The sequence below is a fragment of the Sus scrofa genome, chromosome 3 (assembly GCF_000003025.6).
Source record: "Sus scrofa isolate TJ Tabasco breed Duroc chromosome 3, Sscrofa11.1, whole genome shotgun sequence".
Lineage (NCBI taxonomy): Eukaryota > Metazoa > Chordata > Mammalia > Artiodactyla > Suidae > Sus > Sus scrofa.
The window spans coordinates 79,950,793-79,978,774 of record NC_010445.4 but is presented as its reverse complement, the minus strand read 5'-3'; the positions used below and the strand labels follow the sequence as shown (position 1 = coordinate 79,978,774).

The following is a 27,982-nucleotide window of genomic DNA, read 5'->3' as shown; positions in this document are numbered from 1 at the left end:
AAAGAAAAAGTGATGATAGTGTGGATAATTTAACAAAAACTGCATAAATGAATGTAAGTGTGCAAATTATTCACTCTTTCCTATATTTATTACTTTTAAAAAATGGCTGAGATAACAAACTTAAAGTACCTAGTGAAATAAGTTTGAGGATTCATTTTGTGAGAGGTAATGCAGAGAAAAACAAATAGTATAACTTGAAAATATTTATTGGTTCATGCTCTCCAGAAAAAGCCCATTACTGCTCTCTGCTCTCGATGCAAAGCCCTTTTTTTCCACCGAAAATAATGAAGTAATGTATATTTTTATACCGAATCAGTTTGTGATAACTGTGATTCTCAAGTGCTCTTTAAAAATACAAGATCAATGCTGCCAACAGATCATGTGGAGTGATTTAAAGAACTGAATAGGCCAAGCCTTACTCTAACTGACCAAATGACCAATCTGCTGGAATCTTCCCTTTCGGGCTACAAGGTGACTGCTCCATGCTCTGCACAAATCAGACGGTTCCCGTCTATGTCCTTAATGCCATACTGCAGCTGCGCTGCGCAGCACAGCACAGAGGAGACCCTGCCAATGGATTCTGTTTTATTCTCCAACAGATTTCTCTTCTCCACTTTCTTCATCAGCTTCGTCTTTTTCCTTGCAAGAACCTTGGCTGTTGGTATCAGTAAAATAATTTTCTTCCCCATTCTCTTTTTCTTCTATTTTTTCATCTTCATTAAAGCTAGAGGAAGAAATTTATCAATCTTTCAAAAGAAAAATGATTTTGTTTAAAGGTAAACAAACCCTCTGCAATGCATGCCATCCTGTAGTCAGTCTTCCTTAAGAGTATGAGCTCCAGGAGTTCCCATCATGGCGCAGTGGTTAACGAATCCGACTAGGAACCATGAGGTTGCAGGTTCGATCCCTGCCCTTGCTCAGTGGGTTAAGGATCCGGCGTTGCCGTGAGCTGTGGTGTAGGTTGCAGGAGCGGCTAGGATCCTGCGTTGCTGTGGCTCTGGCATAGGCCGGTGGCTACAGCTCCGATTCGACCCCTAGCCTGGGAACCTCCATATGCCGCGGGAGCGGCCCAAGAAATAGCAAAAAGACAAAAAAAAAAAAAAAAAAAAAAAAAAAGAGTATGAGCTCCAGTTTATCATGAAAAGTTTATAAGAGCACCAATTGGGAAAGTAAATAGTCTTCTGAGAACTAATATATTTCAAACTTGATTGACACTTTAAACTTCATTTGAAAGTAGGTTTTTATTTTCATTACTATTATTATTTTTTTTTTTTTTGTCTTTTGTCTTTTTAGGGCCACACCCACGGCATATGGAGGTTCCCAGGCTAGGGGTCCAATCAGAGCTAGAGCTGCCGGCCTGCACCAGAGCCACAGCAATACCAGATCTGAGCCGCGTCTGTGACCTACATCACAGCTCACGGCAATGCCGGATCCTTAACCCACTAAGCGAGGCCAGGGATTGAACCTGCAACCTCACGGTTCCTAGTCGGATTCGTTTCTGCTGAGCCATGACGGGAACTCCTTATTTTCATTATTTATGTCAGTCAGTCAGAAATTTAAATTATTTTAATTTAAAGACAAAATATTTCACCACCGTGCAAGATTTTGAAGTGTCAAACATGTTAAAATATCGGAATGTTTTACAACAGTTCACATGTATTCCATTATGTAAACGACCTTTTCAAATATTATAGAACAGGATTTTATGCTTCCCTACAGGTAAAAAAAATGTTTCAAAGGTAAACAATTCAGACATCTTATATATGTTACCTTTCTTTATCTTCAGTGAAACTTTTCATCTCTTGACTGCTGAAGTACTCAAATATTTTTCCACTTTGGCCTTTCTTTAAAACAAACTCATCAGATATTCCTAGTGCTTTTAAGGTGTTAGAATAATGCTTTTCTGCTGCCATTCTTGCATTTTTCTATAGGAAAGACAAACCTTTTTAGAGGAGAACAAAAAACTTTCAAGTTTCCATTAAAATGTATGGGTTAAAAGCTTCTGTGAAAATTAAATTCAATAATCTCAGTTGTTGAAAATATGCAAACCCTCTGGCCAGCAATTTCACTGCTGGGTATATGCCCAGAGAAACTCCTACATATGTGCCCCAGGAGACATCCTTAAATGTTCAGAATAGGACTGTTTGAAACCCCAAACTGGAAACAACCTAATACCTATCAACAGTAGGATGGATAAATAATTGTGGCCTATTCAGACAACAGACTAAAATAAAGCAATGAAAGTGAATGAACTCTAGCTATGTACCACAACATGGACAGATCTCACAAACATAACACTAAACAAAAGCAGCATGCCACAGAAGAATATATATAGAATGATTCATTTACATAAAGTCCCTAAACAGGCAAAACCGAACTATATTATTTACAGATAGACACATGGGTGATAGAACTGTAAAGAAAAACAAGGAAATGTTTATCTCAAAAGTTAGAATGGTGGTTAGCTTTGGGGGGAGGGAGAGGGTCTGGATCTGGGAGGGGCACACAGGGTTTTGGGGTGCTGGCAATGCTGTAATGCTGTATTTGTTAACCTAGGTACTGATCACATGAGGTTTGATCTATAATTCTTTATACTGTACTGTTTTATGACTGTACAATGATATCCCCCCAAAAAATCTGAAAATAAGTTCATGTGGTAGTTGTCATAGGGTTATTTATGTACCTACTATAAATTTTACTCTTTACAAGCCATATCACCAATCCACCAAAGATGATAAAATCATCAATGCTGTTATCTCTACTCTGTTGATGAAGCAATGGATATAGCAAGAAAAACATGAATTGAGAACTGGGTTCAGATCTCCAGGATTTTACTTCCTGGCTTAGGAACCTGTAGGAATTGTGATGACACTTGCACACCTAAAGCAAGTCCGAAGTTGTCACCGTTCCTGAGACCACAGGATTTACACAGACACAAGATGACTGGGGTTCACACTAGTGCTTTGGCTTTAGTCCACTTTTAGCTCTGATGAATGATTATGAACAAGTATAGGGCCAACAATCGCCACCTGGACCTTTGACTAAAGGAAAGTGATGAGCAATGGCCCAGTCGCAATGTTCCAACGGCATCCCATCTGGGAAAGGGTATGGAGGAATACTCAGCCTCACCCACAAATTTAAGTAAGAAAACTAAGATGCTCCCTCTTCTCTGCTGAGGTTAAGTGGTTTGCTTAAGGTCCCCAGGTATAGTGAGAGGTAAAACCAAGCCTCTTAATCCTTTCCTGGGTCTTTTCTATTGCACCATGTGCTTTCTCTCAGTGCTAGTGGCCATCCTGGAGTCTGAAGATAAGCTGAAAATCTGACTTCAGCAATGCAGTGTCAGCTATTTTCCTAACCCAGGGGCTCCAGCATAAGGAGGGACAGTGGAGTCTAGTGTTCCACGGGAGAAAGCAAAATGGCAAAGACTGACTACAATGGATAAAGCTATCACCAGCACATTTTCTGACACTCTGGAAAACTGAAAAAGAAGAACTCAAACTTCTGCTGAAATGCACCCATTGTGAATAACAACATTTTTTAGAAAAGTAAGTAAAAATGCATCCAAAGACTACGATCTTGGGGCACTGAAAGGCAGACCAAGTGAGAATGAGAACTATGGCAAAGACTGAAAAGCAAACTAAGAAACCCCAAATCTGACTCAGAATGCATTAAGAAGAGTATATTCTGATTAAAATGAATCAAATATAAAAGAGATTTAAATGATACTAATCAACATTAGTGCTCATAAGCCTTCATCTGGAATTTTATTTATCCTGTTGTGGCTCAATGGGTTAAGGATCTGGCATTACTACAAATTGCAGCATAGGATGCAGATGTGGCTGGGATCTGGCATTGCTGTGGCGGTGGCATAGGCTGGCAGCTGCATTTCCAATTCAGTCCCTAGGCTGGGAACTTCCATCTGCTGCAGGTGTGGCCCTAAAAAGGAAAAAAAAAAAAAAAAGAGTTTGATTTAAAACTTGATTTAACATCAATACAAATAAATCTTGCGATTTTTGAGAAATTAGAAAACATGGTTTGTTCTGTCCTGAATCACGGCTTACTTTGCCAGGGGATAACTCAACAGCAGCAAGACCACATGAACACTTATAAATGGGTAATGCATAAAGTTGTGAGTGAATTAATCAAATAACAGCTGTTAATTAGCACCAATAGTCACTGTAAGAAAAAAAGGACAAATTTATGTTAACAAAACCAAAACTATAGTGAGTTTTAAATATTTAATATCTTTAAATATTTTATATCTGGGTGAATAGTATAACTGTTCCTGACTGAGAAAAATATTCCTCCCCCTTGAATTTCATCATGCAAAAGAACTGTAAAGACTATGAAATAAATGGCATAGTTCAAATAACCGTGTAGTTATTTTGCTTTTCTAAGACTCTCCAAAAAAAAAAAAAAAAGCTTTGTTTTTTCAGGAAACCAAAATAAGTAATGACGAAAGTTGGTCTACGATCCATTCCCTAGTTTGAAGGGAAAAAAAAATTCTTAATTTTTATAAGCCTAAGTTCAGTTCAGTAATTCTTTCTTTTATTTAATAATTACGAACTAACTAACTACTTATTTTGTGACAAGCCAGTCCTCACCGGAGGTAGAACATATATGGGGAGAGAAAAGTGTTTTGGGGAAAGGGAACAGCATGTGTGTGCGCCAAAAGCGGTAGAAGAAGTATAAACTATAAAACTAAACTGTGTTTTCAATATTTAACATTTCTTTACGGGTTTAATTTCACAGCCAGCACTTACTTTGCCGCTTAAGTTCTCTGGTAGTTAGAAAGAGTAGGGATTCACAGCATGGCAAAACTGCCTGTTAATGCTGGGACTGATCACTAGTACATTAGACTACTGCTCTCAGCCTGGGCTAATCCCAGAAAGAAAACAGACGAGTTTGGGTTCAACAAATGTTAACATCTCCTCTGTGCCATAAATTACCTTAGGTGCTAGGTGCCAGGAATACAAAGATTTGACAACACCTTTAAAAGTAACTAGCTGAGGAAGTTCCCTTTGGTGCAGGGGGTTACGGATCTGGCTTGCCACAAGCTGTGGCACAGCACACAACTGTGGCACAGGTTCGATCCCTGGCCTGGGAACTTCCACATGTTTAGGGTGCGGCAAAAAAAAAAGTATCTGAAAGGGAAGAGAGAGCATTAAAAAGATAATTTCCATAAAGTGGTAAGAGCAAAGACAAAGAATTCTCGTGTAGCAAAGCGGGTTAAGGATCTGGTGTTGTCACTGCTGTGGCTCAGGTTGCTGCTGTGGTGGAGGTTCAGTCTCTGGACCAGGGACTTCTGCATGCCACTGGGGGGCGGGGGGAATAAAAACAAACAACAACACTGAAGAAAAGGCACCCAAAATTCAACTTGGGGAAACAATGAAAAATGTAATTTTATACTAAGCATTAAAAGATTAAGAGGAAAGATAGGAAGAGGCTCTAAGGGTGCTGAGAAACAGCATGAATAGAGAGTTCCAGTTTGAAAACAGTAGTCTCGTATGCCCTGAAAGTATTCTTAGTAGGGGTTGGAGGGAGCTCAGGGGTAGATGAACTAAAGAGGTCAACAGGGGAGTTCCCGTAGTGGTTCAGCATGTTAAGAACATGACTAGTATCCATGAGGATGAAGGTTTGATCCCTGGCCTCACTCACTGGGTTAAGGAAACAGCATTGCTGCAAGCTGCAGTGCAGGTCACAGATGAGGCTTGGATCTGGCTTTGCTGTGGCTGTGGCACAGGCTAGCAGCTGTAGCTCCAATTTGACCCCTAGCCTAGGAACTTCAATATGCCATAAGTGCGGCCCTAAAAAGAAAGGGAAAAAAAAGAGAGAGGTCAAGAGGGATCAGATCATAGAAGATTCAGTACAGCATGCTAAGACTCAAGGATCTATCTTCTGGGAGAAAGCAGGACAGCTTAGTGTTAAGTGTCTGGAAGCTGACTGTCTTGGGTTTCAATTCTAGATCCGTTATTTACCAGCTATAAACCTTAGGAACTACTTACCTTCTTTCAACTTCAGTTTCTTCTTTTGCAATACAGGAATACCCACTAGGTAGCACTGTAGCATTGTCTGGAGAAGCCAATGACAAGACTCCTTGGGACCATTCATTGAAAGTGGGAAAGAATGGCATGAGTGAAAATGGATGACTGCCATTGTTTTCAGGGGTTAACTACCTACTCAGGGTAAACACTGTGGCAAGGGAATGGCAGAGTGAAGACAGAATGGGTGGCTCTGCAAAGAGCAAGGCAGGCAAATCAGTCATACCATTATAATAACTCAGATAGGAAGTAACAGAAGTTTCATCTAGCATTTCACCATGAGGGATGGAGAAAAATAGATATAAAAGTTATTTAGAGGAGGAGTTCCCATCGTGGCTCAGTGGTTAACAAATCTGACTAGGAACCATGAGGTTGCGGGTTCTATCCTTGGCCTTGCTAAGTGGGTTAAGGATCCGGCGTTGCCATGAGGTGTGGCGTAGGTCGCAGACGCAGCTCGGATCCTGCATTGCTGTGGCTCTGGCGTAGGCCGGCGGCTACAGCTCCGATTAGACCCCTAGCCTGGGAACTTCCATAGGCTCCGGGTGCGGCCCTAAAAGGACAAGACCAAAAAAAAAAAAAAAAAAAAGTTATTTAGAAAGAAAACTTGTCAGGTCTTTTAGTGACAACTGAATGGAAAGAAAAAGTAGCTCCTAGTCACCTAAACTGTGGTGAAATAAACAAATCTCTCTTAAGGGAAAGACTGCAAAACTGAGTCCTTCTTACAGACATAGAAAACAAATTTATGGTTACCGAAAGGGAAAACGGGGGAGGAGGGATAAACTAGAAGCTTGTGATTAACAGATACGCACTACTTTATAAAATAGATAAATAACAAGGTCCTAATGTACAGGACGAGGAACTACGTTCAATATCTCGTAATAACCTATAATGGAAAAGAATCTGAAAAAGAATATACTGAATCGCTTTGCTATACACCAGAAACTAATACAACATTGTAAATGAACTATACTTCAATAAAAAAGGGAAGTCCTTTCAGTAATTGTAGATAAGACTAAAAATTACAGACTCACTTGAAAATACATCAACGAAATGAAAAGGTAACCTACTGAATGGAAGAAAATATTTGCAAATCCTCTATCTGGGAAGGGGTAATATTCAAAATACATAAAGAACTCACGTAAGTCATTAGCAAAAAACCAAATAATCCAATTTAAAAAGGGGCAAAGGCTCTGAATACACATTTTTCCAAAGAAGAGATTCGAACAGCCAACAGGCACATGAAAAGGTGCTCAACATCACTACTCATCAGGGAAATGCAAATCAAAACCACAGTGAGCTATCACCTCACACCTGCTACAACGGCTCGTCTCAAAAAGACAAGATATAACAAATGCTAGTGAGGATGGAGACAAAGGGAACCCTTGTGTACTGTTGGTGGGAATGTTAATTTACGCAGCCACTATGGAAAACAGTATGGAGGTTCCTCAAAAACATTAAAAATAGAACTAGTATTCCATCCAGCAATTCCACTCCTGGGTATTTGACTGAAGGAAATGAAAACACTATGTCCATTCATTGCAGCATTATTTACAATAGTCAAGACATGGAAACAACCCAAATGTCCATCAAAAGATGAATGGATAAAGAAAATATTATACATACACACATACACACACACACACACATGCATGCAATGGAATTCAGTCATTTTATTTATTTTATTTATTTATTTATTTTTTTGGTCTTCTTGCTATTTCTTGGGCCGCTCCTGCGGCATATGGAGGTTCCCAGGCTAGGGGTCTAATTGGAGCTGTGGCCGCCAGCCTACGCCAGAGCCACAGCAACGCGGGATCCGAGCCAAGTCTGCAACCTACACCACAGCTCACGGCAACGCCGGATCCTTAACCCACTGAGCACGGGCAGGGACCGAACCCGCAACCTCATGGTTCCTAGTTGGATTCGTTAACCACTGCACCACGACGGCAACTCCTTTGTTTTTTGCTTTTTGTTTTTTGTTTTGTTTTGTTTTTTCAGTCATTTTAAAAAAGGAAATCCTGTCATTTGTGGCCATACAGACGGGTATTATGCTAAGTGAAACAAGTCATACAGAGAAGGGCAAATACTATATGATCTCATTTATATGTGGAATCTAAACACACACACACAACTCACAGAAAAAGAGATCAGATTTGTGGTTACTGGAGGAATTGGATAAAAGCAAGAAAAGGGGGAGTTCCCGTCGTGGCGCAGTGGTTAACGAATCCGACTAGGAACCATGAGGTCGCGGGTTCGGTTCCTGCCCTTGCTCAGTGGGTTAACGATCCGGCCTTGCCGTGAGCTGTGGTGTAGGTTGCAGACGCGGCTCAGATCCTGCGTTGCTGTGGCTCTGGCGTAGGCCAGTGGCTACAGCTCCGATTCAACCCCTAGCCTGGGAACCTCCATATGCCGCGGAAGCGGCCCAAGAGATAGCAACAACAACAACAAAAAGACAAAAGACAAAAAAAAAAAAAGCAAGAAAAGGTAAAAACTCCCAGTTATAAGATAAGTACTGTGGACATAGTGTACAACATGACGACAACAGTTAACGCTGCTCTGTGGTATATTCTAAAGTTGCTAAGAGAATAAATCCTAAAAGTTCTTATCACAAGGAAAAAAAAGTTTTTTGTAAATATATGAGGCAGTAGATGTAAACTAAACTTATTGTGGTAATCATTTCCTAATATATGTAGTCAGCTCATGCTGTACACTTTAAATTTATACCTGCTACATGTCAATTATATCTAAACAAAACCAAAAAAACCCTGGCAGAAATAAATCTGATTCAATTAGCCATTTTGTTTCATTTTTAATTCTTCAAAGACTTGCAATTCATATCATAAAGCCTCACCTTAACATTGGCCAAGTTGGTACTGAAAAAAGACTAGCCATTAAAAGCAGGTTGAAAAGCTATTACTTTGAGAATGACTGGATTAGCAGCATGTTTTTTATCAAGCTTATAAGCCTCATCAAGACTCAGTGTTCAGATTTAAGCAAAATTACTTACTTGACTGATTTGATGAAGCTGTCACAGAAATAATAATGTCTCGGTAAATTATATAATACATAGGAGAATGGACTATAAAAATTAGGAGCTAGAGATGTTTTAAAAAAAAAAAAAGTTGACAATAGCTCTTAAATTCCAACAAACACAACCTGAGCAACTCTTTCAAATAGCAGCGGCCTGTTTTTTAATTTTTCTTCTCTTTCTTCTAGTTCTTGCCGATATTCTCTCATCCTTTCCTTTTCACTCTTTCTAAAATCAAATAAAAGGAATGGAATTTTTAAAAGAAATAAGAACTTGCACACATAACATTTAGCTTAGATGAAAAATCAGAAATTATGAGCACAGTTTATCATAATTTCTTTTCTAGACTGGTAAATGTTTATGGAATGCAGAATAAAAATCCTACATTCTCAGAGCATGTATTTTTTTTTATTCCAGGAACAGTTTGGGTACTTTGAAGTTTCTGAAATTTTCAAAACATAATGTATTAAGGGGCTTCAAACTACCCTGAGGAGATAAATGAATGCCCTCTATTTCATTTATAAGTATATAAAACCAAGAAAACTTAGTCTAAATTAGATATATTTTCTTTAAGGAATTTCTTCTGAAAACAGGACCTCGCTCTCTTGTTTTTCCCTAAATGAGATCGCCTATAGGTTGGTGGCAAAGTTAAATAATTAAATGGGAGCAGGGCAGCAGAGAAGTGGGGATTATGGGAGTACAACTTATAGAGGAACAGGAACCAAGATACATCAATTCACAGTAAGTGCACTTTTACAACAAGATCCTATAATGAATTAAATTACACTATTTTTCTCTTTGTAAAATATACTAACTCCACCAAGATCATAAGACTTCATGGATTAATAAAAATAATTCTACAATAAAGTAATAATTATGCCTAATTTTTAGTATTATGGAAAATGCAATTTACTTTCTAAGCATGAATAAGTAAATATTTCTAAAGAATATCTTTCTTGGAGTTCCCATTGTGGCTCAGCAGAAACAAATTTGACTAGTAACCATGAGGACACAGGTTTGATCCCTGGCCTCACTCAGTGGGTTGAGGATCTGGTGTTGCTGTGAGCTGTGGTATAGGTCGCAGACACGGCTCAGATCTGGCATTGCTGTGGCTGTGGTGAAGGCCAGCACTATAGCCCCCATTCGACCCCTAGCCTGGAAACCTCCCTATACTGTGGGTGTGGCCCTAAAAAAAAAAAAAAGAATATTTTGCTCAGGAGTTCCCATCGTGGCTCAGCGGAAATGAATCCAACTAGGAACCATCAGGTTGTGGGTTCAATCCCTGGCCCCACTCAGTGGGTTAAGGATCCAGTGTTGCTGTGACCTGTGGCATAGGCTGGCAGCTACACCTCCAATTAGACCCCTAGCTTGGGAACCTCCATATGCCTCTGGTGCGGCCCTAAAAAAACAAAAAGACCAAAAAACAAACAAACAAACAAAAAACAAATATTTTGCTCAAGTTCATCAAATCAAGCTCCTTTTGTCAATGAATTACATTGATATACGTTATAAGAAATATATACATAATATACATTATAAAGGAATATAATTACTATATATAATATACATTTAAGAAAGAATACTCATAATTTAAAACAAATATAGATTTGTGGGGTACTTATAAATCATACCAAAAATTAATACATCATATTACTTACCCAGCTTTGGGGGAGATATTTTCCTACTTAAATATGAACATTTTTATGCTGCAACATAAAAATGTTCCTCTGGAGCACTGATTTTCAAACTTTGTACTGTAGAATTCCAATATGTAACACATACCCCTAAACATTAACACATGTCAACTGACCCATCACATAACTGTGAATTAACATCAGTGTGTTAATTTGTGCTATCAGATTTTGGGCAGAACTTAGAACAAAGCTCTCTGACATATCTTTGTATGGACGAATATTCTGAGATTACATGGCAAGCTGTTAAAAAAAAGAGAGAGAGCTCTGTGTGAATCAAGATTTTTCTCAGTACCGTACTGTGCAATAATAATATAATGAAAAGGTTTAGACGCTGATAGAAGATTACAACCATGAACTATGGCCACAATATAAAATGTTCATCAACATGGCATCATGGTCCTCACCATGGGGTGAGTATACATGTTGTTCTTACCATGAAGGAAAGGAGTGAGGGTGAGTGTGTAAGTTAACTCTAAGTAACTGATGGTAACTTGGATCCAGAAACTGAAATACTAACACTATGCTTAATCTGTTCACATATTGGGTCCACTGATTAAAAAAAGTTTGAAAACCAATGATCTGGAGGGTCAGGACTCTCTCGTGATACCTGAGAGATTTTACTCTGGATTTAGACATCTGAGCTAGACTTTGATGTGAGTCATAAGCCTTAGCCCGGGTTGTCAGAAGTTTCTGCAATTCTTTCATTCTTTGCTTCTGCTTAGTTAGGATCCGATTTCTCTCTTCTTCCAACATTTTCTTTTCCTCAAGTGATCTCCTGAGGGCAACAAACTAAGGCTTAATTCACTTTAAGCCAATGAGAATGTTGTTTAGCAAAGATTTAACACAGGATAATTCAAAGGTTGAAAAAAAGGGGCAACCTTTTGAGAAGGATCTGACTTGTAAAATTAGAAATCAATAGGCTGACTATAACCATTTCTATTCCCAAAGATTCATAAAATGGAAAATATATCACTTCTTAGAAGAACACCCTTTGGCAAATGTTCTATATTACACAGTAAAGTATGTTACCAGATATAATAACTTCACATTTTCGAATTCCACGTACAAAAGCAATAGCAACCATGAATCAGTACCGCATCGCTTATTTACCTTGTGGCTTGCTCTCTTCCCCTAGAGGACACTGTGGGCATTGGAGGGTTGTAGCTACAAGATGCAGGCTTTGCATTCATACTTCTTACTGGTGATTTGTGCCTTGGAGAAAGATAAGGCCAACGTGTTTCTTTTAAATTTTCTTCATCTGCTTCAATGTCTGCCAGAATTTTCTCTCTTTTAGTGGAGGCATGTGAGGCTGTATGAAGGTCAGACGGTTCACAGACTGTTAGGAGTTTGGGACATTTCTGTTCCGAGTGGTATTTCTGATATCCCTCAGGAAGGTCTTCAGAGTCAGCAGTCTGGCACCTAACTTTGTGTTTATACTTTGACCTTTCAGCCTGTTCAGGACACCTGGGCTTCCTTGCAGCAAAACTTCTGCGAGCTGGACTGCAAGGCAGAGGGGATGAATTTTGTAATAACTCTTGGGCTCTCCGCTGTGTCCTAATGTTTCTATAAAACTCATCTTCTGTTAACTTGTCTTTGACAGTTGAACCATAAGTAGATAGAGGGACAGGTCTGGCTTTGAATCGATTTGTTTTCTTTTTAGACTTAAAAAAGTCTTTTAGCTGCTTTTCACGAATTGCTTGCTTCTGTTCCTCTCTTGCCATAAACTTAAACGGCCTTTGTGAGGCCAAAAGAGCTTCTTTGTATTTCTCCCTCATAGACCTCCTCCGTTCCTCATTTTGCTTGACTACATCATGATAAAGGGGAAGAAAAACGAATGCAGGAACTGGATTGGCTCGGAATTTTTTCTTACACTCTAATTCTTCTTCTTGTTTTTTAAGCAGTTTATGTACCATTTCAACATCTGACTTAGATTTCATGTTCTCTTCCTTTTTCTTCTGCTCTCTAATCATCATTTGAAAAGGCTCAGGTATTGTGATCTTTGGAACCCATTCTTTTGGTTTCTTTTTTATTTTTTCAAGTGCTGGCAAGTCAGCATCTTCAAACTGAATATAATCTTCAACAGAGAAGTTGGTCCACATGTTGTTGATGAGCTCCTTGGCATAGGTCATCATTCTGCTTTTCTCAGAATACTCCTTTTCTAAGTTGGGTGACTCATCTTCAGAGGAATATACAACCAAGGAGGAAGACTCACCTAAATCAGGCTCTGAAACCGATGTCATTAACGAGACAGGACAATAGCTCTTTTCTGATACAGACCTAAGTAAGTGAAAGGAGTAATTAGGTTACTCTTTCAGTTGCATGTGACTAAATATAAAAATTAAGAATTACATAGTTCCGGAGTTCCCGTCGTGGCGCAGTGGTTAACGAATCCGACTAGGAACCATGAGGTTGCGGGTTCGGTCCCTGCTCTTGCTCAGTGGGTTAACGATCCGGCGTTGCCGTGACCTGTGGTGTAGGTTGCAGACTCGGCTCGGATCCCGCGTTGCTGTGGCTCTGGCGTAGGCCGGTGGCTACAGCTCCGATTCGACCCCTAGCCTGGGAACCTCCATATGCCGCGGGAGCGGCCCAAGAAATAGCAACAACAACAACAACAACAACAACAACAACAACAAAAAGACAAAAAGACCAAAAAAAAAAAAAAGAATTACATAGTTCCAGAGTTCCCGTCATGGCTCAGTGGTTAGCGAATCCGACTAGGAACCATGAGATGGCAGGTTCAATCCCTGGCCTTGCTCAGTGGGTTATGGATCTGGCGTTGCTGTGAGCTATGGTGTAGTTTGAAAACGAGGCTTGGATCCCGAGTTGCTGTGGCTGTGGAGTAGGCTGGCGGCCTCAGCTCCAATTAGACCCCTAGCCTGGGAACCTCCATGTGCCGTGGGAGCAGCCCTAGAAAAGGCAAAAAGACAAAAAAAAAAAAAAAGAATTACATAATTTCTGGGAGTTTCCACTGAAGCTCAGCAGAAACTAATCTATCATCCATGAGGACACAGGTTCAACCCCTGGTCTAGCTCCGTGGGTTAAGGATCCAGTGTTGCCAGGAGCTGTGGTGTAGTTCGCAGCTGTAGCTCCAATTTGACCACTACCCTGAAAATTTCCATATACCGCAGGTTCAGCTCTAAAAAAAAAAAAGAATAGATTTACATAATTTCTAAGATCAAGATAAAATCAGTTAGATGGAGTTCTCTTGTGGTGCAGCAAGATAAGGATCAGCTGCTGTCACTGCAGTGGCCTGGGTCACTGCTGTGGCGTGGGTTTGACCCCTGACCTGGGGACTTACACATGCCAAGGGTGCGGCCAAAAAAAAAAAAAAGTTAGAAAATAGGAGCTGGTTAGGGCTTGTGAAAATTATCGCTTTTTTTTTAGAAGAAAGACTGCGAGATGCTTATAAACAATCTTTTTTTTTTGGCTTTTTTTGCTATTTCTTTGGGCCGCTCTCGTGGCATATGGAGGTTCCCAGGCTAGGGGTCGAATCGGAGCTGTAGCCACTGGCCTACGCCAGAGCCATAGCAACGCGGGATCCGAGCCTCGTCTGCAACCTACACCACAGCTCACGGCAACGCCGGATCGTTAACCCACTGAGCAAGGGCAGGGACCGAACCCGCAACCTCATGGTTCCTAGTCGGATTCATTAACCACTGTGCCACGACGGGAACTCCCTTATAAACAATCTAATTGGACTTTGTCATTTACAGGGGAGGAAGCTGAGACGGCAGAGGTGCCTTGTATCCAACCGCTACTGAATTCTCCACACATCTTCCAGAGTCACTATCATAAAACACACATCTGACCACCTTATGCCCCTTCCAGAAACTTTTCTACAATTTGTTGTTACAAAGTCTAGATTATAAAGCCCTTGAGGACTAGCCCTTGTCTACCTTTCTAGTTTCACATCTTGCCTCTCCCTCCCCTGTCGCCACTCTTAAGTCAGATCTAATCATGGGAAGTTCCTCACACAGTTTTCTGTGGCACCAGTGCTTTTGCACACATGGCTCTGTTGCCTAGAATGCCATTCCTTGCTTCCTACATCTGCTTCAGCCATTTCCCCTTTAAGATTGAACACAGGACACTTCAAGTACCTGCATCCCTCCACTGACATCTTGACATAATCAACAGCTTCTTCCTCTGTCTCTAACACTCTGCTACACTGTGTTGTATTTCTGGATTTCAGCTAGTCTTGGACTTCCTTGAGGGCACTTTAATTTTGACTCCTCAGTGCCCAGGCACAGTCTGGCACATGGGAGATGCAAATTAGCACCAACCAAGTGGATGAGTTAAGGGACTTGCCTCGAGTTTCAAAAGAAGCAAGTTTACGGCAAAAATTACTATTTTTTGAAAACTTAAATCAAGATTTCTTTTTTCTCTCTCTGTCTTTTCTAGGGCTGCACCTGCAGCATATGGAGGTTCTTGGGCTAGAGGTCTAATTGGAGCTACAGCTGTTGGCCTACACCACAGCCAGAGCAACTCGGGATCCGAGCAGCATCTACAACCTACACCACAGCTCATGGCAATGCCAGATCCTTAACCCACTAATTGAGGCCATGGATTTGAACCCACAACCTATGGTTCCTAGTCAGATTCATTAACCACTAGGCCATGGTGGGAACTCCCAGATTTATTCCTTAGTCCTGAACAATTCATACTCTATCTTTAATAAGCTCATGTTAACTATAAAGAGCTTTTAAAATTAAATTTTAATACTCATCATTTGAAAATGGCCCAGACTAAATATTTCTGATAAAGTCTTAAAAGTGGTGGGTCAGAGAGGAAGGACCAAATGGCCACTAAATGACCCTCAAAGCAAGAAGCCACCTAGTAGGTCGATAGGCCAGCAAACAACCTGAATAAAATTCTACTTCTGTATATCACTAAAAACACAAAGGGATGGAGTTCCCTTGTGCTTCTGTGGCTTAAGGATCCAGCATTATCACAGCTGTGGCTTGGGTTGCTGCTGTGGCACAGGTTTAATCCCTGGCCTGGGAACTTCCACATGTCACGGTGTTGCCAAAAAAGAATTTAAAAAAATTTTTTTTAAAAGGGATATTTGCGGAGTTCCCATTGTGACACAATGGCATTGGTGGTGTTTTGGGAGTGCTGGGACACATGTTCGATACCCATCCTGGCACAGTGGGTTAAGGATCAAGCCATGCTGCAGATGCAGCTTAGGTCAAAACTGCAGCCTGGATCTGTCCCCTGGCCCAGGAACTACATATGCTGCTGAGAAGCCAAGAAAGGGGGAGTGGGGATGTGGGGAATATTTGTGAGAAAATATTCTGAAATAATTTTGTTCTGCACTTTTAGGTACACATTTTATTTTACATTCCACAAATAACATTATGTACAAACTTACTTAGAAGAGACACTAGCAGCTTCTTCCCTGGTGACCACTGGCTGAACTTCCTTTAAATTTAGTTTATTCTGGTACATTTTCTCTAACTTGGCCATAGTTTCCATGTGGGCAGCCTTCAGCTCTTCTAGTTTCCTGAAATACTCTTCATTAGAGTAGTAAATATCAGAAAAGTTCACAAAATCCTGTTTTTGTTCACTCACCCCAGAAACGTCGGTGTTAAAATCAGCCTGGTAGGAGGAAAAAAAATGTTATATGATGTCTGGAATTGAAAACCAAATTAAGCTGACACTGATTCCCAATGCTGCTTTTTTATTTTTATTTTTTTTTAGGGCTGCACCTGCAGCATATGAAAGTTCCCAGGCAAGGGGTCAAATCAGAGCTGTAGCTGCTGGCCTATGCCACAGTGACAGCAATGAAGGATCTGAGCTTTATCTGCAGCCTATACCATGGCTCAAGGCAACATCAGATCTTTAACCCAATGAGCAAGGCCAAGGATGGAACCCACATCCTCCTGGATACTAGTTGGGTTCGTTACCCACTGAGCCACAACAGGAACTCCCCCAAGGCTGTTTTAAATTTTAAAAGTCCCCTTAATCAGGTTATATGTTACATGTGGACTCTGTACATAATGGATTATAAGCTACTTGTAGCTAGATACATTTTCTCTTAATGACATTTTATTCAGAATGAGAGATACCAAGTTGCCCAAAAATAAATGCTATTTCATTTATTTTATAAAGGATGGTTAGATTCCCAGATCATGTACTAACCCATACACTGTGAAAGTATAAAACTAAATCTTTTTCTTTCTTTCTCTTTTTTTTTTTTTTTTTTTTTTTTTGGTCATTTTGCCTTTTCTAGGGCTGCTCCTGTGGCATATGGAGGTTCCCAGGATAGGCATCGAATCGGAGCTGTAGCCGCTGGCCTACGCCAGAGCCACAGCAACGCGGGATCCGAGCTGCTTCTGCAACCTACACCACAGCTCACGGCAATGCCAGATCCTTAACCCACTGAGCAAGGCCAGGGATCGAACCCGAAACCTCATGGTTCCTAGTTGGATTTGTTAACCACTGTGCCACGACGGGAACTCCTCTTTCTCTTTTCTTTCTTGACCACCCCAAGGCATATGGAAGTTCTGGGGCCAGGAATCAGATATAAGCCACCATTCCACGGCTGCAGTGAGACCAGATCCTTACCTCTCTGTGCCAACCAGGGATCCATCCCAGTGCTGCAGAGATGCCTCTGATCCCTCTGTGCCACAGCGGGAACTCCCAACCCACCCTTCATAGAGGCTCCTTCTGAGTGTAGGTTTACCTGAGATGAAGGGGAACACAGTTTCTCCTGCTGCAAACCGAGCAACCTCCCCCAGCTGGGCTCCTGCTGCGCGGGCCCCAGGGTGTGCCAGGGAAGAGAGGACAGTGGCACAGGGAATGGAGGGAACAGAGTGCTCAGGGACTTATCAAGGAGCCAGGAAGATGCCCTCCTGGATACTGGGGGATACCTCGGGAGGGAGGAGGAGGGTGTGGGAAGGGGTGGGAGGGACTTCCAGAACAGCCACTCCCCCGGGCTACAAAAACAGTAGCTGCCATGGATGACAGGGACTGTGGGGTAGATAAGAGAACAAGAAAGCAGAGGGGGGCTATTCTATTTACATGCCTGCAAGGGTACGACTGATCTTTTCCCCTCTTTCCTCTCACAAACCTTTCAAAGTTCTTTTAGCTCAAACAACTAAAGAGGTAAAACCCCACATTCTATACAAATACAAAAATTTTAATATTTTTTCATGTGGGAAACAATTGAAATTACTTATATGCATAAAAGGCTGCTGACCATGGTTTTAAATTAGCCTAGTGCCTGAAGGATACTCAAAATGAAAAAGGCATATTTGCCATAGAAAAGTATAGGTTCAGTCTGATGAAACTCTAGAAAATAAATCTGAGGGGTGTCTCCCAACAGGAAAATTCAGGAGTCAGTCATATTTATAGATATAACTTTTTAATGGGCTAAAAACAGTACAGGAGGCCAGGGTCGTATCACTTGGGACAACTTAGAGAAAACGAACGCAGGAAAACAAGTTTTTAGTAGAACTAGTGTGCAGAAATGTATTACCAAATAAATTGGAGAATTGCTTTAAGAGTCATACAACTCAATTAAGAGAATTGTCTGCTACCTGATGCTGTTTCTGCAGTTGCTCTTCACCATAGCCTTCTTGGCTGTGGGAATGAGTGTTCTATTAATTTCCTCACTCAGTTTTGAGGGACACACGGCATTCAGCTAGCTGCTGAAAGATACACATCAGATAAAAACTGCACCTTTGAGAAGCTTCCAGGTAGTTTAGGAGAGAACATGTAGATAAATAATCGATAGCAGACTCAAAATGAGACAGCACAACTGCTTCCTGCCCACGAGCAGCTCCCTGCTGAGCAAGGAGACAGATGAGTGACCACACATGACAATTTCAGACACCATGAGAACTCACAGAAGAAATACCTCATTCTGACTAGGGGAAAGTCTGCTCACTCCTTCAGATCTTTACTCAAATGTCAGCTTCCAAGCAAGGTCTTCACTGACATTCTACTCAAAATTACAACCTCCCCCTCTTGACTCATTGTCAGCCTCCATCTTCTGCTTTATTTCTCTCACCCCCGACTGACATGCTACATATCTCTGCTTATTTGTGTATCATATGCCTGCCCCCTACCAAAAAGTAAGTCTCACAAAAACAAGTATTTGTCAGCTTTGTTCACAGTTGTGTCCCCAATGACTGGAAAAGTGCCTGGCCAGTGGCAGACACTCAATAAATTTTTGTTGGATGAATGAATGTCCAGCTTAAAAAACACCAAGGAAAGACATTCTCTCACAAAGGACTGAAGCAGTCAAAGACATATTGGCTGCTCTAAAGAGCTATATTCAGAGTTCCCGTTGTGGCTCAGTGGAAACAAATCTGACTAGCATCCATGAGGACACAGGTTCAAACTCTAGCCTTGCTTAGTGGGTTAAGGATCTGGCATTGCCGTGAGCTGTGGTATAGGCCAGCAGCTGCGGCTCTGATTTGACCCCTAGCCTGGGAACTTCCATATGCCGTGGGTGCGGCCCCTGCCAAAAAAAAGGACCAAAAAAAAAAAAAAAAAAAGAGCTACATTCCACTGAGCATTAAGAAAGGAACTATTTTTCAAAATCCATCTTTAAATAGGTGGATACTACAAGGAACTGTTTTTAGGAGTTTCCATCATAGCTCAGCAGAAATGAATCTGACTAGCATTCATGAGGATGTGGGTTCAATCCCTGGCCTTGCTCAGTGGGTTAAGGATCTGGCGTTGACATGGGCTGTGGTGTAGGTAGCAGACAAAGCTCAGATCTGGCATTGCTGTTGTGTACTCCAGCAGCTAAAGCTCCAATTTGACCCCTAGCCTGGGAACTGCCGTATGCTATAGGTATGGCCCTAAAAAGACAAAAAACAGTTTTTGGACAAAAGTATCCATGTGCTCTTCCCTTTGTTCTTTTAGAACATCCTTTTTTAAAAAAGCCTTGGGAGTTCCCGTCATGGCGCAGTGGTTAACGAATCCTACTAGGAACCATGAGGTTGCGGGTTTGATCCCTGGCCTTGCTCAGTGGGTTAAGGATCCAGCGTTGCCGTGAGCTGTGGTGTGGGTTGCAGACACGGCTCAGATCCCACAGTTCTGTGGCTCTGGTGTAGGCTGGTGGCTACAGCTCCAATTAGAGCCCTAGCCTGTGAACCTCCATATGGAACTGGAGCGGCTCAAGAAAAGGCAAAAAAAAAAAGACAAAAAAAAAAAAAAAAGCCTCATAATAATCATTTTCACAAAAAAGATGAAATGTATTTGAACTCGAAAAAACTGTGTAAAAAAAGACATAGAAGGATGAGCAACTTCTGAAGAGATATGGCAGGTCTGATAATTACACTAAAGCATGGCCTTCTGCACCGTGTTCATTCCATTTCAGCTTAATACTGGTAACACTAGGCTGAAATTTTCAGATATACTGATCTCAGTGTTTTACCTAAAACAGATAAATGGCTAATAAGCGACTTCCTACTCTAATTTCATTTTTAGTTGTCTCCACACAGAAGGAAACTTTTAGTAGATCAAATAACCTAGGCTAAGGACTTTATTTCCCAAGAGCCTAAAATTAGCCCCCTTTCCCTTTAATTGTTGAGCTTTTTGTAGAGTGTTGAACACGCAGCCACTAGATTAGCAGATAATCTTCCCTAGATTGGTTTGACCTACTTAGATGATGACTTCTTCCAACACATATTGCTCCATTAGTAATCAGCACTCATAATTATTTGTATTACAGTCTATCTAGTATCATCTAAAATTCTGGAATTTTTATTTAAAATTTTTTTTGTATTAAAGTGATTTGTTAGGGGAATTCCCATTGTGGCACAGCAGAAATGAATCCGACTAGGAACCGTGAGGTTGCTGGTTTGATTCCCTGGCCTCGCTCAGTGGGTTGAGGATCTGGCGTTGCTGTGAGCTGTGGTGTAGGTCGCAGACATGGCTCAGATCTGGCATTGCTGTGACTGTGGCATAGGCTGGCAGCTATGAATATATATCAGTTTTAAAACAGTGGCTACCAAGGAGGAGGGAAGGGGGAGCCAGATTTTCTTTTGGCAGGAGAGAAGTGTTAAAAGGGCCTAAGCTTTATTTATAACATTTGAAATTTTAAACTTCCTGTATTACTTCCATAATTAAAATGTAACTTTAGGCCTTCCCGTCATGGCTCAGCAGAAACGAATCTGACTAGCATCCATGAGGACGCAGGTTCGATTCTTGGCCTTGCTCAGTGGGTCAAGGATTTGGCACTGCTGTGAGCTGTGGTGTAGGTGGCAGACATGGCTCGGATCTGGCGTTGCTGTGGCTGTGGCTGTGGTGTAGGCCAGTAGCTGCAGTTCTGATTCAACCCCTAGCTGGGAACTTCCATATGCCATGAGTGGGGTCCTAAAAAAAAAAAAAAAAAAAAAAAAGTAACTTTAAAAAAAAAGAAAAAGAATGTTTTGTGAATATTAATACTAAATTAAAAACCAAACAGGGAGCTCCCTTTGTGACTCAGTGGTTAACGAAGTGGACTAGCATCCATGAGGACGCAGTTTCGATCCCTGGCCTCGCTCTGTGGGTTAAGAATCTGGTGCTGCTGTGAGCTATGGTGTAGGTTGCAGATTCTGCTCGGATCCCACGTTGTGGCGTAGGCCAGCAGCTATAGTTCAGATTCGACTCTAGCCTGGGAACACCCATATGCCACAGGTGTGGCCCTAAAAAGCAAAAAAAAAAAAAGAAAGAAACCCTGATTCCCATGCAGCCTTCAAACCTATTCTTCCCCAAGTTACCCCAGTTCAGTAAATGACGTTATCCTCCATGCAGCTGGTCAAACCAGAAATCCGGGAGTGAGTGTTCTTGACTTCTTCTTTGGCCTTCATAGCCAATCTAACAGTAAGTCCTATGCAGTCTGTCCACTTCTTACCATCTCCCTTGGACTCTGAGCACCTGATTTACTGCAATAGCCTCCCACCGAGTCTCCTTGCTTTTGTTAAACCCCCAATCATTCTCCACAAAGCCATTAGAATATCATCTTTTAGAAATGTAAATAGGAACATGACAGATTTCTTAAAAGTCTTCAAGGACCTCTCACTGCGCCTACAATAAACACTAACTTTGACCTTGGTCTGTAAGGCCCTGACCCATCAGGTCTAGCTTACCTCTCCAAACTCGTCTCTCCTCTCCTTGCCCTCTCTTCTCCAGTCCCTTGGCTTTCTCTGGGATCCTTAATCACCCAAAGTTCTTTCTCTTCCTACTTTTTTTTTTTTTTTTTGCCACATCTGCGGCATATGGAGCGTTCCCAGGCTAGGGGTTGAATCAGAGCTACAGCTGCCAGCCTACCACCACAGCCACTGCAATGTGGGATCAGAGGCACGTCTGCGACATACACCACAGCTCCTGGCAATGCTGGATCCTTAACCCACTGAACAAGGCCAGGAATCAAACCTGCATCTTCATGGATCCCAGTCAGATTCATTAACTGCTGAGCCACAATGGGAACTCCCCCTCTTCCTAGCTTTGGGCCCCTGCATATGCTGCTCCCTCAGCCTGGAATGCTTTTCCCACTTCCACTCTTCAAATGGCTGCACTGTCTCTTCTATCAGACATTGGCTTAAGTGTTCACTCACTGAAGTAGGTTCCCTCTTATTACTTTTTTTAATCACAGTCACCTATTAATTCTCTTCCCAACATTTCCTATTTTATAATCATTTGTTCATTTTTACTAACTTCCCCATCAGACTGGAAGCACTGTGACAACATGAGTTATGACTGTTTCATTCACTATTAGATAGTTTGTGACTAGCAACAAACGCTCAGTATTTGTTGAAAAAGAGAAAGTCAGTGAAATTTTAACTGTGAATTACAGAATAATGCTTTATGCATGTCATAATCAATCACACAGCAAGGCCTATGAACTGATTTCCAACTAAGGCTAGACTCAGGGAACATAAGGAACATGGGTGTGTGTGTGTGTGTGTGTGCTCGGGGGCAGGGGAAGGTGGAATGGGGGTGTGTGTGAGGAAGGGGGTTCACTCTGGCAAATTAAAGGACAGAAAGAGACCTACTGTGACAGCTGGTTCTCTAATCAATTTTGTGTGGTGGCTATAGTAGCTGAGTTTACTCCATTTTACACAAGACAAAGATGAGACAAACTAACCTTTAAAAATCAAGGTAGGGCTGGAGTTCCCATCGTGGTGCAGCGCAAACGAATCCAACTAGGAACCGTGAGGTTGCGGGTTCGATCCCTAGCCTCGCTCAGTGGGTTAAGGATCTGGTGTTGCCGTGAGCTGTGCTATAGGTTGCAGACGCAGCTCAGATCCCGCATTGCTATGGCCGTGGTGAAGGCGGCAAGACCTCTAGCCTAGGAACCTCCATATGCCATGGGAGCGGACTTAAAAATATTAAAAAAAAAAAAAAAAATCAAGGTAGGCCAGTTCAATCCCTGGCCTTGCTCAGTGAGTCAACATCATTCGTTGATGTGGCTCGAATCCTGTGTTGCTGTGGCTGTGGTATAGCACGGCAACTGCAGCTCCAATTCAACCCCCAGCCTGGGAACATCCATATGACACATGTGTGGCCTTAAAAAAAAAAAAAAAAAAAAATCAAGGCAGGGGAGTTCCCTGGTGGCCTACCAGGTTAAGAACCCAGCATTGTCACTGTTGTCACTGCTGTAGCGCAGTTTTGCTCCCTGGTCTGGGTACTTATATGTGCCACCAGTGCAGCCAAAAAATAAGATAAATTAAAAAAAAAAAAATCAAGGTGGAAACCCAACCCAAACTGTGAAGAAGGCAAAGCTTGGCTCCTGTACTTTCATTCCTGCCTTTTCAGTGCTTTGCTCACCAACCCCAGTGCCCCCTGACTATGAGGCCTATTACTGTGGCAGCTTGTTCAGATTTGCTTTGGGATCCTTCAAGTATGGTGGTCTCAGAACAGTGTCAGACTTGTAACTTAGCTTCCTTCTTTTCTGTTTTTTTTTTTTTTCAGTAGGATCCTGTCCCTTGCAAACTAGCTCATTAGATAAACAAACTAATCTTTCCTCAGGTGATAAGTTTGTAATACAAATTTGCAATTTATCAGGGCACTCTGGAAGTATACCTGCAACTGTAGAAATGACTGACTCCGCTACCACAGCAAGCCAATGCAGAATCTTTGGAAGAATTGTTCAAATGACAGTCCCACTGGCAGTTGTTATTATTAATTTACACAAACTATCCTTTAGTTATGACATACATTCTCTCATTTGGTTCTCATAACAGTCCAGTGAGACAAGAAAGAGACAGTTATTATAGTTCTTTTACAGATAAGGAAACTGAGATTGAAGGAAGTTACATCTTAATATCAACTGGCCAATCTTCTTGGATAAACCATAATGGAAAAGAATATTTAAAAAAGAATATATTGGAGTTTGTGTTGTGGCACAGTAGGTTAAGAACCCGACTACTATCTATGAGGACAGGTTTAATCCCTGGCCTCACTCAGTGAGTTAAGGATCCAGTGTTGCCGCAAGATGCAGTTTAGGTCGCAGACACGGCTTGGATCTGGTGTTGCTGTGCTGTGGCTGGCAACTGCAGCTCCGATTTGACCCCTAGCCTGGGAACTTCCATATGCCACGGGTTCAGCCCTAGGAAAATTAATTTTTTAAAAAAGAATGTATATGTGTATAACTAAGTCACTTTACTATACAACAGAAATGAGCACAATACTGTAAATCAAATATACTTAAAAAAAAAATCAACTAGCAAATGAAAAGATCCGAACCCAGGACTCCAAATCCTTTTTCTCTATCCATATGGAGTCCTTTCCCTTCGTGACTTTGTCTCCTTTGTTGGCTACTGAAATTTGTGTTGAGGGAAAGCGTTACTGTGAGTGAATTTGGTACTAGGTCGCTTGGCCTGGTTCACCTTCATGGTCTCAATCTGCATTACTCTGGATAACCTCAAGTAGTTTATCTGTTGGTAAATACTACCTATAAAAAGTGTTGCTACAGATTTTCTCATTAACAGTGTGGATTAAAGAGATTAGAAATCCAAAATATCCAGTGATTTCTATCAGCCCTAGACCACAACATTTTGAATCTGAAAAAGTTTGGACAAAACGTATTAAAAATCTTATGGAGCTCTCTTGTGACAGTGGATTATGGATCTCCAGTCATCACTGCTATGGCAGGGGTTTGATTCCTTGGCCTGAGAACTTTCTCATGCCTTGGGTGCAGCAAAAAAAAAAAAAAAAAAAAATCTTTAACTGGGTTTAAGGAGGTTTATATATGCAGATTGCTAGGTAAAATTCAAGATTCCCACCTTTTAAGTGAATAGAGCAGATGGCAGACTTGACCTGGTGGACAGGGGTTCACAACACATTTGACACTGAAAATTGATCAGTGAAAAGACTGTCTCACCCTACCCTGAGGAACCATAATTTATTGGAACCTCAGTACTTCGCTTCTCTGGAGGCTTAACTATATCTGTGTCTGATCGACCCACTAAACTCTGGATGGTTTTAAAAACCATCTCTCATGTATTGTATTAAGATGCACTAATAACCAGGACATCAAGGTGACAACAAAACACACCTGACAGCACAGCTGATTTCCTTCCGTTTTATAGGTTATCCTCTATGAGATCGATTTTCAAGTTGAAAAGAAAAAAAAAAAAAAGAAAAGCTGTATCTACCCCCAACAGACGATGGAGCATAAGGAGTAAAGTTCTGTACTTTGCACTCTCTAGAAATAGAGAAACGTAAATCTCCAAGAAAATTTTGCATCTCTGGCTAAAATTAAAAGACTTTTCAACGCTTCGATTTTGAGCATTTTCTGTGGGAGGAGAGAGAACGCAGTGGGCCAGGCTCACCAGGTTAGGGAGGATCCGAATAGTGCGCGCATTTCCCAGCCAGCGCCTCACCACTGGGGTCGCAGACCAGCCTCCAGCTGCACCCCGCCTGAGCCCAGCCCCAGCCCACGTCCCGCCCCTGCATTACCGGCGCCCGCGCCGGCCGCTCTGCCTTCTCCTCCTCTTCCTTCTCCTTTTCTTCTTCCTCCTCCTCCTCCAAGGCCGCCGTGGCCGCAGACAGGGACTCTAAGGGGTCTTTACGTTCGTACTGGGCAATCTGCGCTCCGGTGTTGGGACTGACCGGGGTTTGGAGACTGCCAGCCGCCAGCTTCGCAGTTTGGTGCGAGGCGGCCATTACCGCGCCTCCGAGGCCTTAGCGCCCGCGCTGGCCTGGGGCGGGGAAGCCGGCGGCTCCTGGCTTGGAGTGGTGGTTACTAGGGGCCTGGTAACTAGGGACGCTACAGGGGCCGCGAGCGACCAAACGTCACTCAAAACCCGCGCACGCTTCGGGAAACCCCGGAGCCTCCTGGATAGTGGGAATCAGGACTGAGTCTTTGCTGGCGTAGAGCGTTGGCGGACGGAACAAGGCACCTCTTTCCCTTTGCGCTTCGCCGCCTAAACGCAGACTTCTCACATTATACTAATGAGTTACTCTTTTATGGGGGGAGCGCATTTTTATTCATTGAAATAACATGTTAGGAGGAAACGGCGGTGGCACAGGAAAACTGGGGATGTTACTGTGTTGCGGCCTCAGGCCTGTGGCAAGGTTTGCACCCCGCTAGCTAACATGGCTCCCGCGAGGTGGAGCGGGTGAATGGAAGGGAGTGCCTCACATTCTACTCTGATTGACTTGAGAGCTGGCAGAAGTCAACGAATCCGGCTAGCGATACTTTCCGCCTGACCAATGAAAGCCCAGAGTTGGGTAGAACCTCGCCAGTGAGTGACAGTGCGGGTGTATGAACCCAGTGTTTGCTGCTTGGGTTCATTAGCTTTATAGTGGTGGGGTCCAAGTGTGCAAGCTCCCAGCGATAACAACAGACAAGCCTCTTCTCCACCACTCCCGCATCAACTTTTCCCACCTGGAATTTGGGTGCTTCGCAGGCGCCTTCGCTCTACACCCCTCGCAGGTAAGAGGGGCCTAGCCTTAAAATAGCGAGCATGTTGCAGTCTCAGCTACCTAAGCCCCTACTTCCTGAGACTGAGGCTGCAGCAACCTCCCCAGCCCTATCCTTCCGCCTCCTCCCAGGCCTGGCCCTTCAACCTGCCGCACCACTACAAAGTTAAGTATGCGGCGCTCCATATCTGGAACCTCTGAGATCTGAGCCCATCATACCAAGCCTTTCTTGTTCGCCTGGTCTAGAGCGTGAGCACCTGCAAAATTCCCAACCCCCTCACCGTCTTCGGGCTGCTTTTTGTTTTGGCTGAGCATTTGCTTCGAACACTGGAACAGATTCTGGCTGGATTCTGAGCAGAAGCCAGAGCTGGAAGCCCTTGAAGTATGGATGCCCCAAGTGACCAAAGAAGGGACTTCTAGTTCTTTGCATGCAGCTAATCCTGTGGCTGCACGCGCCCCTCTTAGAATTTGCTAGGATTTATTGTAAGCCTGGCCCCAAATCAGCAACGCAGATCTACATGCTAAAGCACTGAAAACGGGAGATTAGGCTAGGCTAGGTTAGAATACAATAGGAGGAGTAAGTGTGGAGAAACACATTGTATGTGTATGTGAAAGACAGAAAACCTTCCATTTACCAGCAGTATTCTAAATTTGCAGGTATCTAATAATATAGCCTCAAAATATATAAAGCAAAATGGACATATGTACAAGAAGAAAATAACAAATCTTACATCATCACAGGAAGACTTATTTTTGTACTTTTCTGTTTAGATGTAACATATACAGTGTAATGAACAAATCTTAAATGTATCGTTGCATAGGTTTTGACAAATGCATGTACTTATGACATCATATTAAGATATAGAACATTTCCATCATCCCAGAAAGATCCTTTGTACCCCTTCCCAGTCTCTTCCCCATTCCATTCCCTTGACAGCTCTAGAACGTCATATAAATTTGTGTGTGTGTTTTGTTTTGGTTTTGTTTTGTTTTTAGGGCTGCACCTGCAGCATATGGAGGTTCCCAAGCTAGGGGTCCAATTGGAGCTACAGCTGCTGTCCTACCCCACAGCAACAGCAACTCGGGATTTAAGCCACATATGCAACCCACACCACAGCTCACAGCAACGCCAGATCCTTAACCCACTGAGCAAGGCCAGGGATCAAACCCACAACTCATGGTTCCTGGTTGGATTTGTTTCTGCTGCGCCATGACTCAAACTCCTTTTTTGTTGTTGTTGTTGTTGTTGTTGTTGTTGTTGTTGCTATTTCTTGGGCCGCTCCCGCGGCATATGGAGGTTCCCAGGCTAGGGGTCCAATCGGAGCTGTAGCCACCGGCCTACGCCAGAGCCACAGCAA

General features: G+C 42.2%; 1 protein-coding gene and 1 long non-coding RNA gene across 6 annotated transcripts in view; one reads left to right on the top strand and one right to left on the bottom strand.

Moving 5' to 3' along the window:
* Positions 1-14,555, top strand: part of LOC106509807 — a 70,836-nt gene extending 56,281 nt beyond the window's left edge. Inside the window, exon 7 of one of the 3 annotated variants that reach the window (XR_002342682.1) lies at positions 14,474-14,555. This is a non-coding gene — a long non-coding RNA (uncharacterized LOC106509807). The remainder of the gene's footprint in view (positions 1-14,473) is intronic. The other 2 variants (XR_002342692.1, XR_002342699.1) reach the window with 2 other exon arrangements.
* On the bottom strand, positions 191-26,077 carry FAM161A (family with sequence similarity 161 member A). Of its 3 annotated transcripts, none has more exons than XM_003354802.4 (7): positions 25,659-26,077; positions 16,129-16,355; positions 11,871-13,037; positions 11,368-11,535; positions 9,195-9,294; positions 1,771-1,925; positions 191-724 (listed from the first exon to the last, which is right to left on the bottom strand). In XM_003354802.4, exons 1-7 carry the CDS (start codon positions 25,863-25,865, stop codon positions 586-588), a joined length of 2,163 nt encoding a protein of 720 aa, XP_003354850.1. In that variant the 5' UTR covers positions 25,866-26,077; the 3' UTR covers positions 191-585. The 3 variants fall into 3 exon arrangements, with proteins under 3 accessions (XP_003354850.1, XP_020943141.1, XP_003125149.1); XM_021087482.1 differs by lacking the exon at positions 25,659-26,077 and adding an exon at positions 17,325-18,406; XM_003125101.4 differs by lacking the exon at positions 11,368-11,535 and having other exon boundaries at positions 25,659-25,982.

Bases quoted from the DNA above. Each gene is read 5' to 3' on its own strand.
- FAM161A (XM_003354802.4), bottom strand. From the start codon at position 25,865: ATGGCCGCCTCGCACCAAACTGCGAAGCTGGCGGCTGGCAGTCTCCAA. The intron at 16,356-25,658 runs GTAATGCAGGGG...TCCTCCTACCAG, and splicing joins AGCGGCCGGCGCGGGCGCCG to GCTGATTTTAACACCGACGT. The intron at 9,295-11,367 runs GTATCACGAGAG...ATTTGATTTTAG, and splicing joins TCCAGAGTAAAATCTCTCAG to AAAGAGTGAAAAGGAAAGGA.